This window comes from Marmota monax, unplaced genomic scaffold (genome assembly GCF_021218885.2).
Source record: "Marmota monax isolate L192 unplaced genomic scaffold, Marmota_monax_Labrador192_F-V1.1 WCK01_AAM20220418_F8-fsc00018, whole genome shotgun sequence".
Classification (NCBI taxonomy): domain Eukaryota; kingdom Metazoa; phylum Chordata; class Mammalia; order Rodentia; family Sciuridae; genus Marmota; species Marmota monax.
In genome coordinates, this window is record NW_026692201.1 from 9,951,282 (window position 1) to 9,970,930 (window position 19,649).

The following is a 19,649-nucleotide window of genomic DNA, read 5'->3' on the forward strand; positions in this document are numbered from 1 at the left end:
TCAATCAGTTTAAAAAGTACTCTAGAGTAAAAACTGTACATTTATTATAGGCTTAAGTAATTTCCTTTAATCCATGGAGAAAGGGAAACTGTTCTAGGTTACTAATCCCACTAACAAATGCTCAAATAATCATTCTTCCATTTCCTAAAACTGGTAAAGCACACAATGTAACTTGTGGTAGTAAGAGGGAGAAAATAAAATACAAAACATTTCTGGAATATGAAAATTTATTACTATTGTTTTCATCAGCAAAATTTATGATCTTGGTCTTTCCTTCTTGCCTTTGTATAGGGCCAAAAGGGAGACATTGGCTACTTTAACAACCTTGAAGCGGACTCCAGGAATGTCACCAACAGCATGACCTTTTCGACCAAATCCAGCAACTAGAACTTCATCATTTTCCTGAAAATAAATGAATAAGTTTACTTCTGATGTCAATGACAATCACAAAAGAAAATTCTCATTCATTAGATAAAAAATGGGGGAGCCCATCTCCAAAACAGAAACCAAAAACAATTAAACTTATTTGAAACACAAACCTCAATAAAGTTCAGGCAACCATCATTGGGTACAAAAGCAGTGATTTTCTTGCCATTCTTGATCAGCTGGACCCTGACACACTTCCTGATGGCAGAATTTGGCTGTTTGGCTTCAACCCCTCTAAAATAAATAGTATGATAGTTAACTTTCTCCCGCTTTGGCAGTACTGGAGACTGGACCCAGGGGTGCTCTTCAACTGAGTCACATCCCCAAGCCTTTGATTTTTGGGATAGGGTCTCCCTAAGTTGCCAAGACTAGCCTCCAGTTTGTAACACTCCTGCCTCACAAGATTACAGGAGCTTGCTATCATGCCCCACTGAATGAACTGGCTTTTTGAAAAGTTACACATACAGTAAATACAGAACTAATCAGATTGTTTCATCTTTCCAATCCAGTCTAAATCCCTCAAATCCTGTAATTCCAAACAAGTTTTTTCTCAATCTTTTCACAGCATAAAAGGAAAAGCTGTAGTCCCTTCACAGTTGTAAAGATAATTAAAGAATTAGAGCTAGAAAGTCTCGCTTCAAATTATAACTATCACTAAATGTGACAATATAAAAAAAAAATCAACAATTCAAAAGTTAAAACCAAATACCGGCAAATCCACATGGCTCAATCTTTGCTGTATTTCCTCAGACAAGTCACTTCTATTTACCTTCGTTTTCTCAAGTATAAGAACTATTTGATTACAATGATTGCCCACTTAATGGGTATCATTTCCTTGTAAAAGTTTCCACAAAAGTGTTAATTTATGTCCCCCATTTGTATCCTAACTCCTCCCAGACCAACGCTGGAATTAAAATCTTTTGTATTTAACACCCAAGCATTATGTTACCAACTTCAAAATTCCCCCTAAATGCCCCAACGTGGCTACGTCAAAACCTAGAATCTTACTGCAGCTTTTTAAGACAATTCAACTAACGTACTTCCTTCTAGGGCGCAGAGTACAAGACTTAAAAGGAGCAACAGACTACACGTACACTTTTTCCAGCACAATTCCCTTTGCATGGGAAGCACCTCCAAAAGGGTTGGCCTTCAGGGCTGTGCCCAAATGGGCCTTCTTGTATTGTTTATCATGCCACTTTTGGTCCCGTCGGTGACTACGGAGCTTCCTGGCAGTACGAAGACCGCGACACTTGCCTAAAAATAAAAATCATTGTAATTCCTCCGCAAAACTACGACCACGTCATTTTGTACACCTTAGCCCCTTAACCCTCGCAGCATGTATCTTAGTCCCAGGGTCCATTTGACCTCAACGTTCTCACGAACCAACTAAGGAGAGAACAAAGGAGCAACAGTGGGTGCATTTTTCCAAAAAGTGAGGCCTCGCGGTAATGCTCAGGGAGTAGCGTCAGCTACCCTGGATAACGCGAGCTCGGCGGCGCTTCGCCCGCATGGGCTTCTTCCGCGCCGGACCATGTGCCTGCGCAAAACTCGTTTCCCTGCCTCCCCGTTAGGCCTCCCCACTGGAACCCTATTCCTAGCTCTATCCCCCTGCGCCTGCCCGCTCCCAGACCCCAGATCCCGCTTGCGGGCCCTTTAGCCTAGCCACGCAAAGCTCACCCATCTTGTCGATGCCACGGGCCCGAGCGAAAGAGAGAAGCGACACAGGAAGGAGCCACAAACCACCGCGAGCAAGCCCCGCCCAATCAAGGACCCCACGCGGTGTCTATGCGGCGCCAGTCCCGAGGTCGGCGCCTCATTTGAAAAAGACGAATTTGCATCATTTTCCTGAGCCAGAACCTGCGTCTTGTTTGGTTCTGATGAAATTCACAGATACGTAATTTGCATCATTATTTCTTTTTCAGGTGAATGCCAGGGACAGGGGGAATGCGAACTACCCATCCCAGAACCCCGTGCGCGACGTCCGCGGGCTGCGCAGGCGCTCTCCGTAAATCCACCGGCCCGGGCTTGGCACGTCAGGGTCGCAGGCGGGTCCGGCTGCTGTCTTGTGGTTTTGTGTGGTGGAGTGGAACCCATCAGAACACAGCTTAGAAAATTAGAATCCTGAATTTAAATCACAGTCAAAAGCAGCATAGTAAGTTGTAAAATTTAGTGAGGCAACGTGGCATAGTAATTAAATCCAAGTTTTGGAGTTAGACTGGGCCTTAAACCTGAAAGCTGTCATTTATTGGTTGTGCGTCCTTGGGCTATTCATTTAATTAACTCTTTAAACCTCTTATTTTCCCTTTAGAATGAAGTAAATATTAGAGGTATCTGTTATGTTGGCATACTCAACAAGTTTTTTTAAAAAATGTTTTTCTATGCACCAGGGTATGGCAGTAAAGATTTCTAATCATGTAAAGTTAATACTCTAGGTGTGAGGGAACAGGTATCTAAGTACATTTAAAAATAATCTAAAGGAAAGTCAAGACTTTGGTCTGAGGGTGGGGTCTCCCCCAGGAGAATGACTAAAAACTCAAGTCCCACCCTGATGGAGATCCAGGGGATGTGGTCATGGATGTTTACAGTGTGCTTTTCACAGGACATTTCTTTATCCTATGCTTAAGCGTCTAACTTTGTGACCAGATGCCCCATTTACAGGTAGGTGTTACTGAGAGACACTTTAACTCTTGTTGGACCTGTGTCCAATTTATTCCTAGTAAGATAGCCACTCTAGGAAATCCCTGACAGGAAAAGAAATTAGGTTTGGATATGTCAGGTCAGATTCAGGAAGCAGCACAACAAAACAGGAAATGGGGTAAAGCAATCAATTTTATACCTTATAGATCCCAGAAAGAAGAGGGCAGCATACCTCACAGGACCAACAGGGGAGGAGAGAATCCATCTGGGATGCACTCAGCCAGTGGGTCCCGGGGAGCAAGAGAGGGGAAGAGGACCTGTGTGACTAAACCCTTTAGTGGGTTCTAGGGTGTTACTCCAGCCTAAGTCTGGAGGAATTCCAGCTGGTGGGTTCAAAGTGAACTGGATGAGTTAGTTCTGTGAGATCTTCTGTGACTGAAAGGAGGTCAGTGTGGTGGATCTATGTAGTCCATGTAGAGTGTTGGGGTCAGTAAGAGGAGTTAGATTGTATGTAGCTATCCTATAAGGGTTCCTAGAAGGTATTGGTATAAGGTAGATCCTAGATTGATTACAGTGGGGAACTTGGAAGAAGTAGAGAAATGAAAAATAAGCCCTGCTTCTGGTATCAGCAAGTCTAACTCCAAATTCAAAATGAATGCTGAGGCAACATAAAATTATTGGAATTCTCTATAGCTATTGGTTGGATACCTTTGCTGTTATCTAATATATGTCTGTGTAAATAAACCTCAAACACTGCTTGAGCTGCATGCCACAAGTTTTGTTAGGTTTTAGTTTTAATTCAGCTCAAAATATTTACTGACTTCCTCTCAATTTCCCTTTTGACCATGGATCATTTAGACATATGTTGATTTTTAAACATTAGGGATTTTTTTAGATATGTTATTGATTTCTGGCTTAATTTTATTATGGTGTAATAACTTGTTTGTTTGTTTGTTTTGCTTTTTAACTTTGTTCCACGCAAATTTATTTAACATAACAAAATCTTATATGCAAAGTGACCTGGACCTGCTACTTCAAAATAGGATTCTTTCTTACTAATATCCTGATAGGTTGGTTAAAAAGCACCTTGCTCTAAAATAAATAAAAAAGTACCCAATTCACATTAAATGAATGGTCCAATCTTTGGAATTAAAGTAGTTTTATCAAGTAATTAACATAGGTGGAATTGAGTCCCTGTTACAGTCTGCTGGAGAACTGTTGAGAGACACCAAGAGGCCATTTTGTGCACTGCCATCGTAATGGCACCATATGTCTGGGTTATAATATTTCCATTATTTGATTCTAGGCAAACCACAGGAATATCAGTATGGTCAGAGGTTCGGTTTGCTTGCTGGATAACAACATATATCACCCTTGCATCTGACAGGGTCTGGCAACCACCTAGATTAAATCGTTGTGAATCTGCACACAACTCCAACAATGGACTGATTTTTTCATTGTATCCTCCAAATGCTGCTTCAAAGTTGCCCCCATCCCATCTAATATCCACCCTAGCACAGGACCCAGGGGTGTGTCATACTTTTTTTTGATTGAAAACTTTTTCCTTGGCATTTACTGTGTGGCCCAGCATATGGTCACTGTGGGGGAATTTTCCACATAAACTTGAAAGTATATTCTGCTAATGTTTGGTGGAATGTTCTGTAAATACTTAAGGTTGTTGATAGGGCTGTTGAGATCTTCTGTATCATATATTCAGAATGATAGTGACATCAGGTGGAGAGACTGGATTATAGCTGAATGTTGGGTTATGGTTTATTTTCTGTAGAGGGTTTAATTATTACATTATAAATACAAAAGAAGTCCCACAAATAAGGCATGAACCAATGGTCATTTTGTGTCATGAACCAAGGATAATTATTATTATAGCAAAGAAAAGAAAAAAAGGATTTAATTTTTGTTTCTTGAAACTTTGAATTTTGGGGCTGGGATTGTGGCTTAGTAGTAAAGTGCTTGCCTAGCATGTGCAAGGCACTGGGTTCAATTCTCAGCACCACGTATAAATGAATAAATAAGTAAATAAATAAAATGAAGGTCCATTGACAGCTAAAAAAATATTTTAAAAAAGAAATTTTGAATTTCTTATTTTCATTTTCTGGTGAAGAATTTGTTACTACTTATCATTGTGACACATAAATATAATCCCAATGAATCAGAGTTGAGGTAGAAAGATCGAAAGTTTGAGGTCAGCATCAGCAACTTAGTAAGACTCTGTCTCAAATTAAACAAATACATAAATAATGATAATAATAAAGGACTTGGGATATAACTCAGTGGTACAGTGCCCCTGGGTTCAATCTCCAGTACTAAAAAGAAAGAACTTATTACTTAAATTGAGAAGTGAAAGTAGGAGGGATTATCTTTTGATTATGGGCTTTAAATTTCTCAAAAAGAGCCATTAGACAAGAGTCAGCTTGAAGAGTTATGGGGGAAGAAAGAAGGCCTCAATGGCTAAAGAATAGTAAACTCTTTAGACATTGGTAGGAAAGTAGAGGAATGTGAAGCTAAAGAGGTAGGCAGGGCCAATTCATGTCCAACCTGTAGGCCAGGATAAGGGTTTGAATTTGATTCTGAGTTTGAGAGGCCATTAGAAGGCTTCAAGTGAGAGGGTGACAAGATCTAATCTACATTTTAAAAACGATTACTGTGCCTGCTGTGGAAGAACACCTGTAGGAGGCAATAACCTCCTTATTGAATAACCTTCAGGTTATTCAAAAAGGGCTGTCCTAATAGTACAGTTGAGAGATTTTAGGTAGCATTGGAGATGAAGACATGCCATAGGTTCAGAATATATTTTAGAGTTATATCATGAAGAAAAGCAAAATCACTGCCATCATCATCATAATCATCACCACCATCACCATCTCTAATATGCACTAAGTGCTGTTTTGATGATAGGCATGGGATTACTAAGTGTCACACATGCAGACTTTCTTTAAATCCTCAAAATAATCTCTATGTGGTAGATTGCCCCACTTTATAAAGAGGAAACTGAGACTTTAAAAAGTTAGCTTATGTGGACTGAGGTTGTGGCTCAGCGGTAGAGTGCCCACCTAGCACATGGGAGGCCCTGGGTTCCATCCTCAGCACCACATAAAAATAAATAAAATAAAGGTATTGTGTCCAACTATAACTAAAAAAAATATTTTAAAAAGTTAGCTTATTTAACCAGAATACATTTGTTGATTTTCACATTAGTATAAGGCAGACTTTTGATTTTTAGGTTTAGAAAAATAAGTAAATGGGACACAAAATAGATGGAAGACTGTTTTTCCGCCAATGAAATACCAGGAAATTAAATTAAATACCAGGAAAATGAGGGGTTTATAGTTGTTAAGATAAAGATATTTTTATTGTAAATTGCAATCTGATATCTTTGGATGACTAAAGTTGTATGGAAAGGAAGAGATGCTCTGTTACAAATGAATCCTCTTTGGTAACTCTTGCAGTGTTTGGGAGTGGGAGCAGAAAGAACAATTTACCCTCTTTTATGGTAATTTTTTTTTTTCCAAGCAGAAGGAGTTCAGTTAGTGAAACTCCTGGTTTCTGTCTGTCACTTATTCCATGCCAGGTGAGGAGGGGCGGTATCTGAGGTAAATTTAGGAATAATAGTCTGGACATGTTCAGCTTTTTCCTTTTTGGGATCCAGGTTGCCCACAGAGCACACTTCTTTCCGGTTTCTTCACTGGAGTTCCTCCATAGGCTTCCATGTCTGCCTTCTTAGGGTGGAAGCTCAATTACAGTTCATTTTGTTTCTACCCACTAAGTTTTTCAGATATTCTGGCCTTTCATAGTAGTGTAGGGAGTATTTCAGCTTATGTTTGTTACCCTGGTCTTATTTCTCAGTTGAGTAGCACTCAGGGGAGATAGAGGGGTGTTTTTATTTCATTTCACAGAAACACCCTCTCCTCCAACTAAGAAGAAAGAATGACTTTCATAAATCTGATGGTGAGATTTAGGTCAAAGGTGATGCTGATTCTTTATGTTATACTGGGGAGAAGTCTGCTTTTTTGGGAAGAAGAGCCAAAGATTTTAACAATGCTGACAATATATTGGATCATTTAGTATGGTTAGAAATGATTCCTCCTGCTTTAGCTATAAAAATTGAGGCAGCAGTTGCTATGGAGATTTGACAAGTTAAAATAACAGCTTTAAGTGAGAATAAAGAAGCAGTGAGAGTAAGACCTATGATTACATGCTCTGTATAACTACTAGTGATGAATGTTGAGTGCTTCATTTTACCTGATTAAATTATTAAACACATTTTTTCTTTATTCAAAATGAATGGGATTTCTTATTCTGTCAATCGAGTCACTGTTTGATACAGTGATTATTTCTTCTCAGATCTACTCCAAGGTGGAACTAAAGAAATAAATGTGTGTTGCCATATAATCTTAATAATATTCAGGCCTGATATTTAAAAATCCTGTTATTATAATTAAACCTCTGGGTAGGATCTAGGGATAATTGACAAAACTGTTCTTTTATGCCCTTTGTGAAATTCCTGGAAGAGAGCTATAATTTTAATATGCATTTTAGACGTTATTCTCCAGGTGTTCCCTAGCTTGATGGAGAACCAAACAAAGGAAAATAGGCTTCTATTTCAGTAGGGACCTTTGAATTATAAGAAAAGAAAGATAATTTTCCTAACTGCAACGGAAAGTTAAATTTTAGCATCTCTTTCCTTGGAGATATTTAAAATTGAGTAGATGAACCAAATCTGTGCTGAGTTCAGTGATGTCCTGATGTTCTTTGGTGATGGGGAGGTGACTGTTTCAGCTGTTGCATGCCACAGTAAGATAAAGATTTACCATGATTATTTCTAGAATATTTAAAAATATTTAAATTATTATGATATATGCATATAAAACTACCAGTAAATATTCATGAATTTGGGCATTTTATATCATTAAGATTATGTTATTTAAAGGACTTTATGTAAGACAAGATTTTTTTTTTCTCTTGAAAGAAAAAAGAACAAGAGGAAAAGGAAGGAAATAAAGAAGAAAATTGGAAGTAGGGGGTTCTGGGATTATAAGGTTACACAAAACGAAATAGTAATTTTTCTACTGATTTAAAACAATTGCTTCTTGATCATGGTGGTTCTAGCAGCCATTACTAATTCTGAGGTAGCTACAAGGAATGAATCTGTAGCCAGTTCAAACACATGGTCATTTTACATACTGTGATAGAATGTGCTCATGTGCACATGAATTTTAAAATTTCCTTGGATGACTTTTAAGTTAAAATTCCAATTTTAATTGTTAATCATTTAGAAAATACCATCTTGAACTTTTTATCACATAGTTGTGTACAATGTTCTCCTTGAAATAAAACGTGCCAGTTAATTTATGTCCAAGGAAACCATTATGCTCTTGTTAGAAATGGAGGCCTCATGGCTGAGAAGTAGCTCAGTGGTAGAGTGCTTGCCTGTCATGCTGGATTTTGATCTCTAGTACTGGAGGAAAAAAATAATAATAAAAAAGAAGGCCTGAAATACAGGGTAGCATCACATAACATATATTTCCAAACTGAGTTTTATTTCAGTGATTTTTTTTTTAGTTATAAATGGACAGATGCCTTTATTTTATTTATTTCTGTGCCGTGCTGGGGATAGATCCTAGTGCCTCACTCACGCCATGCAGGTGCTCTGCTGCTGAGCTACAGCCCTAGACCCCAGATTTCAGTGAATTTAAACTCTAGTTTCTATCTCAGTTGAGTTAGAGACCTTGCTGGTTTTGTGTGAGAACATTTTTTAGGGTAGTGGAAGCCTTTTCCTTTCTAGGGACCAGGTCTCTGAGGCTACTCCTGATCTTGGAGCTTCCCTTCCTACTTCCCTCTGTCACCACATTAAATATATCATTTTGCAAATTCTTCCAATAAAGGCTCTTTTGCAGTGCAAATATCGCAAACACAATCAGAGTCTCTTGTCTACTTGCCTCTTTGTCCCCTTTATTTAATCATTCATTGCCTGGAATGAGATGGGACTGACCTCAAGGAACTTCATTGGTAAACATCCCAAAGGTGTTATCACAGTAATTATATGTTTACATTTCTCTACATTACTGGACTGAGAGCTTCTTTTGGACGAGAAATATGTTTTATTGTTGTTGAGATCCTTATAGTAATTGATCTTTCAGTTATGATTAAAAAACTAAAAATTCAGGCCCTGGGAGTCACAGCCATATAGCATGAAGTGGGAATTAAGTATGTGGCATTTGTATAGGTTCATTCATTTATCCTGTGAATTTTATTGAGTACCAACATGAGCTCTAGATGTATATTACTCAATTAGACACAGTCCCTGCCTGCATGGAGTAAGCCTTCTGATAAGGAAACAATATAAATAAGTAAACAAAAAATTAAATGTCTAAGTGCAAATTTTGATATATGATTTTGATGGAAATTATGCTGAAAGTGAAGCGAATACAGGGAGAAATAGGAGTGAGGTGATTCCCACAGAGGAAACGGCATGTGCACAGTCGCTGAGGTGCAAAGAAAACTTGTGTTGAAGGTACTGAGAAGCAGAGTGCAAGTAGGTGTGCCTGGAATGCTGGTCAGGAGGAGATCCTAGCATCAAAGGAGTGAGAGAGGTCACAGGGGGCCATGTCATGCAGGTAGATTTGGATTTTGAGTCACTGTGCAAAGATTATTATCAATGATTTAAACATTTGGCAGTTTTCAAAAATTATAGTTTTTGGTTGAGAACATTGGATAGAGACTGTGCTCTTAATAGATGCTTCTTAAAGTATGTATTAGTTTCTTAAATTAGGTTAATTTTTTTCTGTGAATTATGGAAAGATAAATTTTTGATATTTATTCAAATTTTCAGGGAACGTTAATTTAGTAATATATGGTAAATCAGAAAATGAAGCAAACCTGAGTTCTTTTTAGTTGAGAAGAAGGCAGCATGAATATACAATTTCCTTTTCTTTCATGGAGACTATTGAGGAAAAGTTTTCCTTATGCCTCTACATTTTCTGCATATGTTGTGAATGAGCCACTTGCTGTTCTTTGTTCTGGATATCTTTTGTTGATATAACAAATAGCCTTGAAAGGTAAAAATGGTGCCTCCTTCTGTAGCAAATAGATCCATTTATATATAACCTTGGAAAACAGAAATAGTGATTTCCCCCAGAGCAAAGGGCAAGTAGTCAGTCTTGCTAAATGTTATCAAAGACTGGGGTTCTTTGAGCACTGTTTTCTCTCCTGAAATGAATCTCACTGTCTATAAAGGCATCCACCAGGGCCTACTTGGGCAAGGAGAGCTGACACACATACTGATGCTCATGCAGCTCCCTATGTGGTGATTAATAAAGTCCTTTGTCTCTGACCCAGGAGGCCTATGTCTTCTGCCAGTATCCATAACTATTAACTTACAAATGCTTAAGGTCTCAAACTCTTCACAGTTCCCTGCAAATTCCTCAGCAATCTAGGGCAGTTTATGCCCTAGTGTTTTTCAGTCTTTAAGATATTCACTTAGCATTTTTTTTTGTCACTGCCTTTCTCCTCCAAAGTCACAAGATGAACTATTTTCAGACAATCACATCTTAAGTGTGATTTCTGTTCTAAAATACATGTGTGAAACCTGCTATCTATTAATTATTCTGCTTTGAATATGCTGAACCAAATGGGAGAATTTTTCAGCAACAAAAAGAATGCTACACTAAAATTTTAGGGTCATCAAAACATATGATACTCGATTTGAAATTTAAAAATTTATGTGTATGTATTTGAAAACATTACCCAAGCATATTTTAATGAAAAATTCTTACATGATAACCTCTAAGAGATTAACACAATGGTTTTTCAGCTGTGGTGGAGCCACCATTATCACACGCTGGATGGCCTTGGCTTCTCGCCTCCTCCTTACCAGGGATTTGAAGAGCAGGTACCACCTGCAATACCCAGTGAGGCAAGGTACTGCTCTAGCAGCTGGAAATGTTCTGTATTTACACTGTTTAAACCAGTACCATGAGCCACACATGTGGCTAGCCACTCAACATTTGAAATTGGGCTAGTCCAAAATGAGGACTGTTATAAGTTTAAATTATGTACCAGATTAAGACCTGGGGAAGAAAAGTAATGTAAAATATCATTAACAACTCTTAAAATTGAGAAGGTTTAAAATGGTAATATTTTAGATAGGTCAAATAAAAATAGTACTAAGTTAATTTCAGGTATATTTTTACTTTCAATGTGGCTCCCAGAAAGTTTTAAATTCCATATATTGTGTGGTTATAGATTTTTGTTACTTAAAAGGCAGTTCTCAGGCCAGCATCAACAGCATGCAGCTCATCAGAAACTTAGAATCCCACACCCTACCCAGACTTACTGCATCAGAATGTGTATTCCAATAAAACCCATGAGATATGTATGTACATTACAGTTTGAGTAGGAGTTTCCTAAGACTGGTAGTGCCAGATAAGACATCCAGTTAAATTTACTTTTCAGATAAACAATACGATTTAAATATAGTATGTCTCAAATATTGCATGAGACATGTAAGAGAGCCCCTGTAGGATTAAAAGCCTCAATCGCCCCAATTTCCTGATATATTTTTTTTCTCAACTGAGCTTCCTCATGCTAAGAATGGAAACCCAAGAACTGGCCTCAAAGTCTGGGCAGGTGCCAGCAAGGGTTGAAAAACTAGAACTATAATACATTCTCTGACTAATACTGTCTAGCTAAATCTGCATATGTATATTTCCTGCCTTTTGTCTGTCTGTATACCCTTTCCACCCTTTCCTCTTACAAAAGCTGTTTGCACCCCTGAACCCTCCAGAGATGGAGATTTGAAGCAGAAAAGGTCTCCTCTATCTTCCTTGGCTTTTAGTAAACCTATTTTCTTCCATCAGCCTCTGTCTCCTGAGTTTTGCAGTTGGGTGGCAAGCAGCAGAACGTGCAATTCTGGTAGCAGACTACTGATATTAAAATTATGTGTTTTCCTGAAATTCAAATTTAACTGCATTCTGCAGTTTATCTGCCAACGATAGCTAAGACTAAATTTCTCCTGTCCAGGCCTTGGTTTAATACTTGAAATTCCTCAGATTTAGGAAAGGATCATAGATAAAAGGATAGGTGGAAAGTAGAAGTTGGGAGATGAGAGGACAAAGGGAAGAAAAGGATGTATGAGGGAAAGTAAGAATAAAAAGGACATGGAAAGACCACATTTTAAGACCAGCTTTTCAGTTTTATAATTTTTATTAGGAACTTTCCCCCTTATTCCTGCATTCCTCTACATTCCTCAGTCACTGTGGTTTTTTTCTCTTCATTTTCTGATGGGGTCCCTGTTGTCCATGAGGAGAAGATATCGAGGAGGGGGAACAAAAATCTTCTTGAGCAAATCCCAACCTTCCTATAATCCATCACCTCTCTGAAATTGATTTACAAAAAAGCCCTTATCAGAATGACTGTCACTAAGAATACAAAATAATAAATAGTAATAATAAATGTTGGAGACGGTGTGAAGGAAAAGGAATCCTTATGTACTGTTGGTGGGACTATGATTTAGTGTAGCCACTATGGAAACCAACTTGGAGGTTCCTCAAAAAACTAAAAATAGAACTATCATATGATTCAGCTGTACAATTCCTGGATATATACCCAAAGTAACTAAAGTCAGCATATTATAAATATACCTGCATTTCCACTATCACCTGCTTGCCTTCATATGAATTATCATGGCATAATTCGTAACAGGTAAATTATGAATTAGCTAGTCTAGGTGCCCATCAGAGGAGGAATGGATAAAGAAAATAGGTTAACATATTAACATGGTGCATACCAATAATCCCAGCAGCTTGGTAGGCTGAGGCTGTAGAAGTGCAAGTTGGAAACCAGCCCGGGCAACATAGTGAGAAACTGTCTCAAAAAAAAAGAGTGGAGGGGTGGTATTGGGGATGTAGTTCAGTGGTAGAGTGTCCCTGTGTTCAATACCCAAGTACCACAACAAGAAAATATATACACATAATGGAGTATTATTCAACCACAAAGAAGAATGAAGTCACATCATTTGCAGGAACATGGGTGGAACTGGAAATCGTAATATTAAGCAAAATAAGTCAACCAAAGACAAGTTGACTTTCTTTCATATACGATATATTTGGAAAAAAGACAACCAAAAGTAGCAGAAGAGGAAGGGGATCAGGGGGAACAGGAGAGAGAAGAGCAAGGGAGAGTAGTAACAGGGAGGTGGCTATGATCAAGGTATGGTATTTGGATGTAGAAGTATGCCACAATTAAAACCTTTATTTTATATAATTAAAATGCACTAATGAAAAAAGTCTCAGGGGAAATAAGTGTCCCTTTCAGCTACCAGTACTTTATCATTAATGAGATAAAGGTCACTAGGTGATAAAATTGCTGCCACTTCTATTTGGAAGACTTTCTTTATTGTGGCATTTTAATTGTAGTTTTCTAAAATGTAAAATAACCGATAAAGATTGAGTCCTATTGGGTCCTATTTTTGAAAGCTTCTTAAGCCGGTCTGGTGCAAGTAAACATCAGTCAGTAACAATGGGTGTTCTTTATTTAGCTAAGCACTGAAGAAGAGGCTTTCATCTAGGATTGATTGATTCTATTTAAGGTTCACAACAATTCTTTAAGTATTCTTGTACCCATTCCACAGATGAAGAAACAAGGATTTGGAGGGAAAACCACTTGCCTGGTTTTAGACAACTGGTAAGTCCCCAGCTGGGTGTGCAGTTGGCTGGTGTCTGACTCCAAAGCCAGTGCTCTTCAACACTCCCTTCAATGCCTCTCAGCAGGTGGAGAGGTAGGAATTCAACAGGAAACCTTGAACTAGAACATATACGTAAATATAGGTAAGTTCCAGAGATTTTTTAAAACTGATTTAGTCACCTGAAAGATGCATGTAAAAATATATACTTTATAGATTTTATGTGACAGTATCAAAACAATGCAACTTTCTGAAAAGATCTTATCTGACATAGATTTTCTCTTAAAAAATTCCTTCCTAATAATCATTCAATGAGATGAGTAGTTAAAAATCTAAATATTGGTTTCATTCTGTACTCTGAAGTAAGCATTATTAGGTCCCTCCCTCTGCCTTCCCCCACATAATACATCCTGGGGAAAGCTGTCCTTTTATTGGTTGAATATGCTATCAGTTACAAAGCATGAAAAGTACTGCTTCTGCTCTGTTTGCATTATGAATTAACAGATGTGCTTGGTTTGAAGAAACTGATTCATTCCTTGATGGGAAGAAAAATCTTGTTTAGTTTTTCACTTCTTTTTCTATGTATGGGATTTTCACTAACTTTGGACCAGATATTTACCAGGAAGAATGTAAGGTGAGCATTTATACATCTTTTAATGAAATGCATTTGTGAACTTCAATGCAAGTCTGACATGAGATGGTACTGTTATTTCTTTAAATGTCAAATATCTATATTTGTTTATGGTTCAAAATTGATAAACTAGCTACTAAATGGTTCAAAATGAAGAGCTAGCTACTAAAATTATCAAACTGGAGTTTATAATTAAGATTAAAAATAATCTTTATTATAAGAGGCAAGGATTATTTATTCATAATACTCAAGAAGCATTGTAATACATGTGCAAGTATATGTCTATCAGAAAATGTTTCCTTAAATCAGTGTTCAGGTTTCTTTTATACTTATAAGTAAATGTTAATTTCATAATTTCTCCTGTTATTCTGTGGGAAGTAAGAAAAAATATAAAATCTCAGAAATATATAACATGTCCCTTAAAGAAAAGGTATTAAATAATCTTAACTGGTCTGAGATGGTAATTGTGTATGATACACAGTATTTCTAATTAACTAGCACAATTTCTATTTCTCCTCTTGTTGTCACTTTGGTTTCTTTCCATATTGTATGAGGGAGCACATAGAAGTTTATCTATAATAAAAGAATATTTGGAATCTGAATAGCAGTTAATTTATGTTAGGTCTCCCAATTTTTCATTATGTGCTGTTTCAACAAAAGCACCAGAGAATTTAGTGTGAACACAAAGCATACCAGCAAGCAGAGTGGTCTAGAAAAACTTGTCTTAAAGAATTCTTAAGTCAGCAGCAGATAAAAGCTGTAAGGATAGGCATCTTAAATTGTTTTTACCCCTTTTTTTTCCCGAATTAATTGGTATCTTCCTTCAGGTTTGCTTTTAAATAGTGAATGACTTATTTTCCTTAGGTGGTTAGTTTAATAATGTTTCATCACCAAGTTTATACAGAAATGACTGATCTGTGTATTACAGTGGAAAAGAATTATAAAAACCCGGGCTGGGTTGTAGCTCAGTGCTTGCCTAGCACGTATGAAACACTAGGTTTGATCCTCAGCACCACATTAAAATAAATAAATAAATAAAGGCATTATGTCCATCTATAACTAAAAAAAAAGAATTATAAAAATCCTATTCTGTTTTTAAGGCAAGGTTAACAGATTTAAATAATCTTAGCTGCAGAAGCTTTAGATATTAAAAATTGTATAAATCAATTTTCATTCAAGTCTAATATGGGATTTTAATTCATTATAAAGCTCAGATATCTCTTGATTGCTGTTTCATGAATTTTCTTTCAAATCATGGATCTGAAATAAAAAATATCTTTCAACTCAAAATACTATTCAAGATTTAAAAGTCTTTAGGAAGGATGAGCTTGATACAGCTTTCCTTAAGCTTAGAGAGAATGCATGTCACCATTCTTACTTTTCACATTCCTTCCTCATGCTGGGTTTATTCTGGAATCAAAAGGAAACTCTGTGATCTTGTATTTTCCACCTTGATTTCAGAGCTTATTAATTTGTTTGGTTGTTCCTGCATGTAACACATTTTAAAAATACTTTGTACTTTTCATTAGCTAGGCACTATACTAGTCTCTGGGTCTTTAGTGAAGACCAAAATAGGCAAAGTCCCTGCCCTCATAGACTAAGACTAGTGAAGAGATGCTCATTAATCAAGTGATAAATATAATTATTAATAAACATGGAAATGTGTTGTGAGGAAAAAATATGGGAAGCTCTGAGCACATAAAATGATATCTGAAATAGTGTGAGAAGTTAGAAACCATTTTCCTGAGGAACAGATATTTGAGTTGTGATTGGGAGAATAGGTAGAAAATAACAGGATGATGCAGAACATTGCAGATAGAGAACAGCATGTTTTAAGGCTTTTATGAGGAAAGAAAGAAACATGGGGCCTGAAGAAAGGTAGTATAGCTGGAGCAGAGAGAAAAGAGAAGAGGTAAACTGAGGTAAGTACAGTTGGCAGGTTGAGGACTTCGAGCCTGTAAGTCATGGTGAGAGTCTGACTTTTGTTCTCAGAAGGAACACAGTAGAGCTGCCTCATTGTCACATTCACCTGCATGAAGGCATATTGCACTCACTGCTACAAATCTAAGATGCTTGATTACCTTTCTAATGCTGTAGAGATCCTTTTTACTGGAAAAGGGTTTAAATAGTTTCTGCTGTGGTTCAGAGATTATATAGTAATAGGAAAATGTACATGTATTTTGTTTGGCTTGAGATAATGGTTTCCAGTAAAACCTCATTAATTCAGACTTAGAGGGGTGTGTAAAGCCTATCTGGATTACAGCTTGTTTTAGAAAGTCTAACAGCATTATTATATCCATTATTATTGGATGTTCAGACCAGAAACATTGAAACAACAGTGAGCTTGTGTTGTCTACCAGAAATCTTTCATTAGTGAACACATGGAAAAATTTAATTAACAGTGCAGAGTATCAAGCCAGTACTACCAATGATATTGTAGCTTATTCATTCACTCTATACTTTTATTCAATAAACATTTACTAACCTCCTTACTAACTAGATATTTCCAATTGATCTGATCAATTTTTATCTTACCTAGGTAAAACATATCACAATTTTCTGTTTTTGTTCACTAAGATATTTAAAAATTGAGTATATAATCTGGCATCATGAAATATAATTTTTCAATAAAATTCAAATTAAGGAACATTTAAAAATCTATTTGTGTGGTTATATTATTATAATATAGTTTTATATTATTATAAGATTAATATATTATAATATTATATTATTAGAAAGCTCGAAGCTCTCCAAGAAGTAGTGACTGGATATTAGTTTTTCTTATATATCTAGTGACATTTTAATTTTCATTATAGAATTTGGAGTTTAACTCAGGAAATTAAATTTCTTAGTGCTCCTAGAATGGGCTCAGAGGACTGATTCATGCTAACTCCTCTAACAAGAATCCTACTATAAATAATAACATTTTCCACACAAAATATTATAATGAGAGAGTTCTTAAATCTTTATTTGAAGTAGTCCCAAATTAGAAATATGCTAGATGCCCATCAATATATGCAAAGACAAATAAAATGTGGTATATCAACAATAAAATATTTCTTAGCAATAAAATGGAGTGAATGCTCGATATATGCAACAATATACACTGATTTAACAGTCATTATGTTAAGACTGAAAAAAGCCAAACACTAAAGAATATATGTTATATGATTCTATTAATATAAAATTCTAGAAAATGCAAACTAATCTAAAGGGACAGAAAGCCTGTCTATACTTTCCTAAGGCTAAGGGTGGAGGGAACATCTCTTGAATGCAGAAATGTTTGGGGATATTTTTATGAGTGATATAAATATTCTGTATCTTTATTGTAGCAGTGATGTCATGAGTATGTGACATCACTTTATAGATTTGTATACATTATATATAGTTAACTGTACATAAATTATAGCTCCACAAAATGAGTGAATAAAATCAGTGAATAATTGCATGCATTCATGAATTTATTTAAGGCATCTAGTAGACATCATTGTCCCCAATTTGTCATCTTCAGAAATTCCTTTAGATAATAAATATCATATTGCAAAGAGAATTGTACATTTAATTTGTAATTGATGCCATATGATTAATTCTAAACACTTTACTTTGATATGGCTTTAGTACTCTTTGGCTATAATTATTTTTTGCATACATATCATGACAAATACTATATATTCTTTAATAATTAAAATGTTCAGGTTACATGATAGTGATATGTTAAGCATAGAGTTTGATCTGCATTCTCATATACTATAGGTAAAACTTATGAAAAACTTCAAATGTACAATAAATAAACTTAAAATCTTTAGAACATTTATGACCCACTTGGAGATTTAAACACTGAAAATATTTAATGTTAAAAAATTATCAATATTTATAGATGTAATCTTATTATTATTTTTGAAGTCCTTATCTTTTAGAGATAGATATCAAAATGATATAATTTCTGATATTTTCTTCAAAATAATACCACAGGGGAGAAATGGGTTATGACTTGATAATTACTAAAGCTAGATGATAGGAACAGGCAGATAGGGTGGTTTTAAAAATATTTTTGTTTATAAAACATTTCATGATGAAACATGTATGTATGCTTATAACTTAATGACTTCACTTCAGGAATTTATCTTAAAGAGCTTCACATGGATATGAACAAATAATCCATAATAACAAAGCAGTGTTTTTACACTACCCCCAAATTGGAAACAACTTATATGAATTAGCTTTTAATTACTGTAATGGAATACCTGACATAGGCTACTAATGAAAAATAAAAGAGGTTTTTTATCTCACAATTTTAGAAGTTTAGAAGCATGGTCCCTGTATTGACTCAGTTTTGGTGAGGGCTCCCTGGTGGATGGTGAATGGTAATGATGGAACATGTGTCAGGAACAAGGGATCACATCTTGAGCCAGGAACCAGAGAGAGCAGGAGGGGCCAGGCGTGCTCCTTTTGTAACACCTTTCTCTCAAGAACTGTTAAGGGTTCATATAAAAACTACTACATACCCTCAATAACATAAAGATCTCCCATTATACCTGACCTCCCAACACTGACACCTCATAATACTGACATTGTGGTACCAAGTATTTAATCAGCATGAAATTTTGGGGGACCCTCAATTCATAGCACAACTTAAATAATTAAGAATAGGAATTTGGGGTTGGGGCTGGGGCTGTAGCTCAGTGGCAGTGTGCTTTCCTAGCATGTTTGAGGAACTGGGTTCGATCCTTAGCACTACATAAAAATAAATAAAATAAAGGCATTCTGTCCATCTACAACTATAAAAAAAGAAAAAGAATAGGAATTTGGCAGTGACTCAGGAGGCTGAGGCAGGAGGATCACAAGTTCAAAGGCAGCCTCAGCCTCAGCAACTTAATGAGACCCTATTACAAAATAAAAAATTAAAATGGTTGGGGATGTGACTCAGTGGTTAAATGCCCTTGGGTTCAATTTCTGGTACCAAAAAAAAAAAAAAAAAAGAATGGGAATGAGGTTAAAGATATTATGATAATGATTTCATGATGTAATATCACATTGAATTCAAAATTGTATCAGAAAAATATATAACATGGGTAACTATTTGTGATATATTTTATGTTAAGAAATTGCAGTCTCCAAAATAGTATGTTCACAAAAATCTATTTTAAAGTTTTATGAAAAGTAAATATGTATATGGTATATGTATGTCTGTTATGTGTGTATAGAGAGACTGGAAGTGTATGTGTGTATATATTTATGTATATATATATATACACA

At 36.1% G+C, this 19,649-nt stretch overlaps 2 protein-coding genes and 1 pseudogene across 3 annotated transcripts in view; 1 reads left to right on the forward strand and 2 right to left on the reverse strand.

Annotated features, from left to right (window-relative positions):
- Positions 1-209: 209 nt before the first annotated feature.
- Rps23 (ribosomal protein S23) lies at positions 210-2,260 on the reverse strand. Its single transcript, XM_046428136.2, has 4 exons — positions 2,104-2,260; positions 1,521-1,680; positions 540-660; positions 210-402 (listed from the first exon to the last, which is right to left on the reverse strand). Exons 1-4 carry the CDS (start codon positions 2,105-2,107, stop codon positions 256-258), a joined length of 432 nt encoding a protein of 143 aa, XP_046284092.1. The 5' UTR covers positions 2,108-2,260; the 3' UTR covers positions 210-255.
- Positions 2,261-2,377: 117 nt separating this feature from the next.
- LOC124080623 (ragulator complex protein LAMTOR5-like) lies at positions 2,378-4,557 on the reverse strand (annotated as a pseudogene).
- Positions 2,429-19,649, forward strand: part of LOC124081765 (V-type proton ATPase subunit S1-like protein) — a 34,480-nt gene continuing 17,259 nt past the window's right edge. The window contains exons 1-3 of one of the 2 annotated variants that reach the window (XM_046428123.2): positions 2,429-2,578; positions 13,712-13,764; positions 13,848-13,907. In XM_046428123.2, coding sequence (XP_046284079.1) covers positions 13,712-13,764; positions 13,848-13,907 — 113 coding nt within the window. In that variant the 5' untranslated portion in view covers positions 2,429-2,578. Of the gene's footprint in view, positions 2,579-13,711; positions 13,765-13,847; positions 13,908-14,003; positions 14,397-19,649 lie in introns of those variants that run through there. The other variant, XM_046428131.2, reaches the window with a different exon arrangement.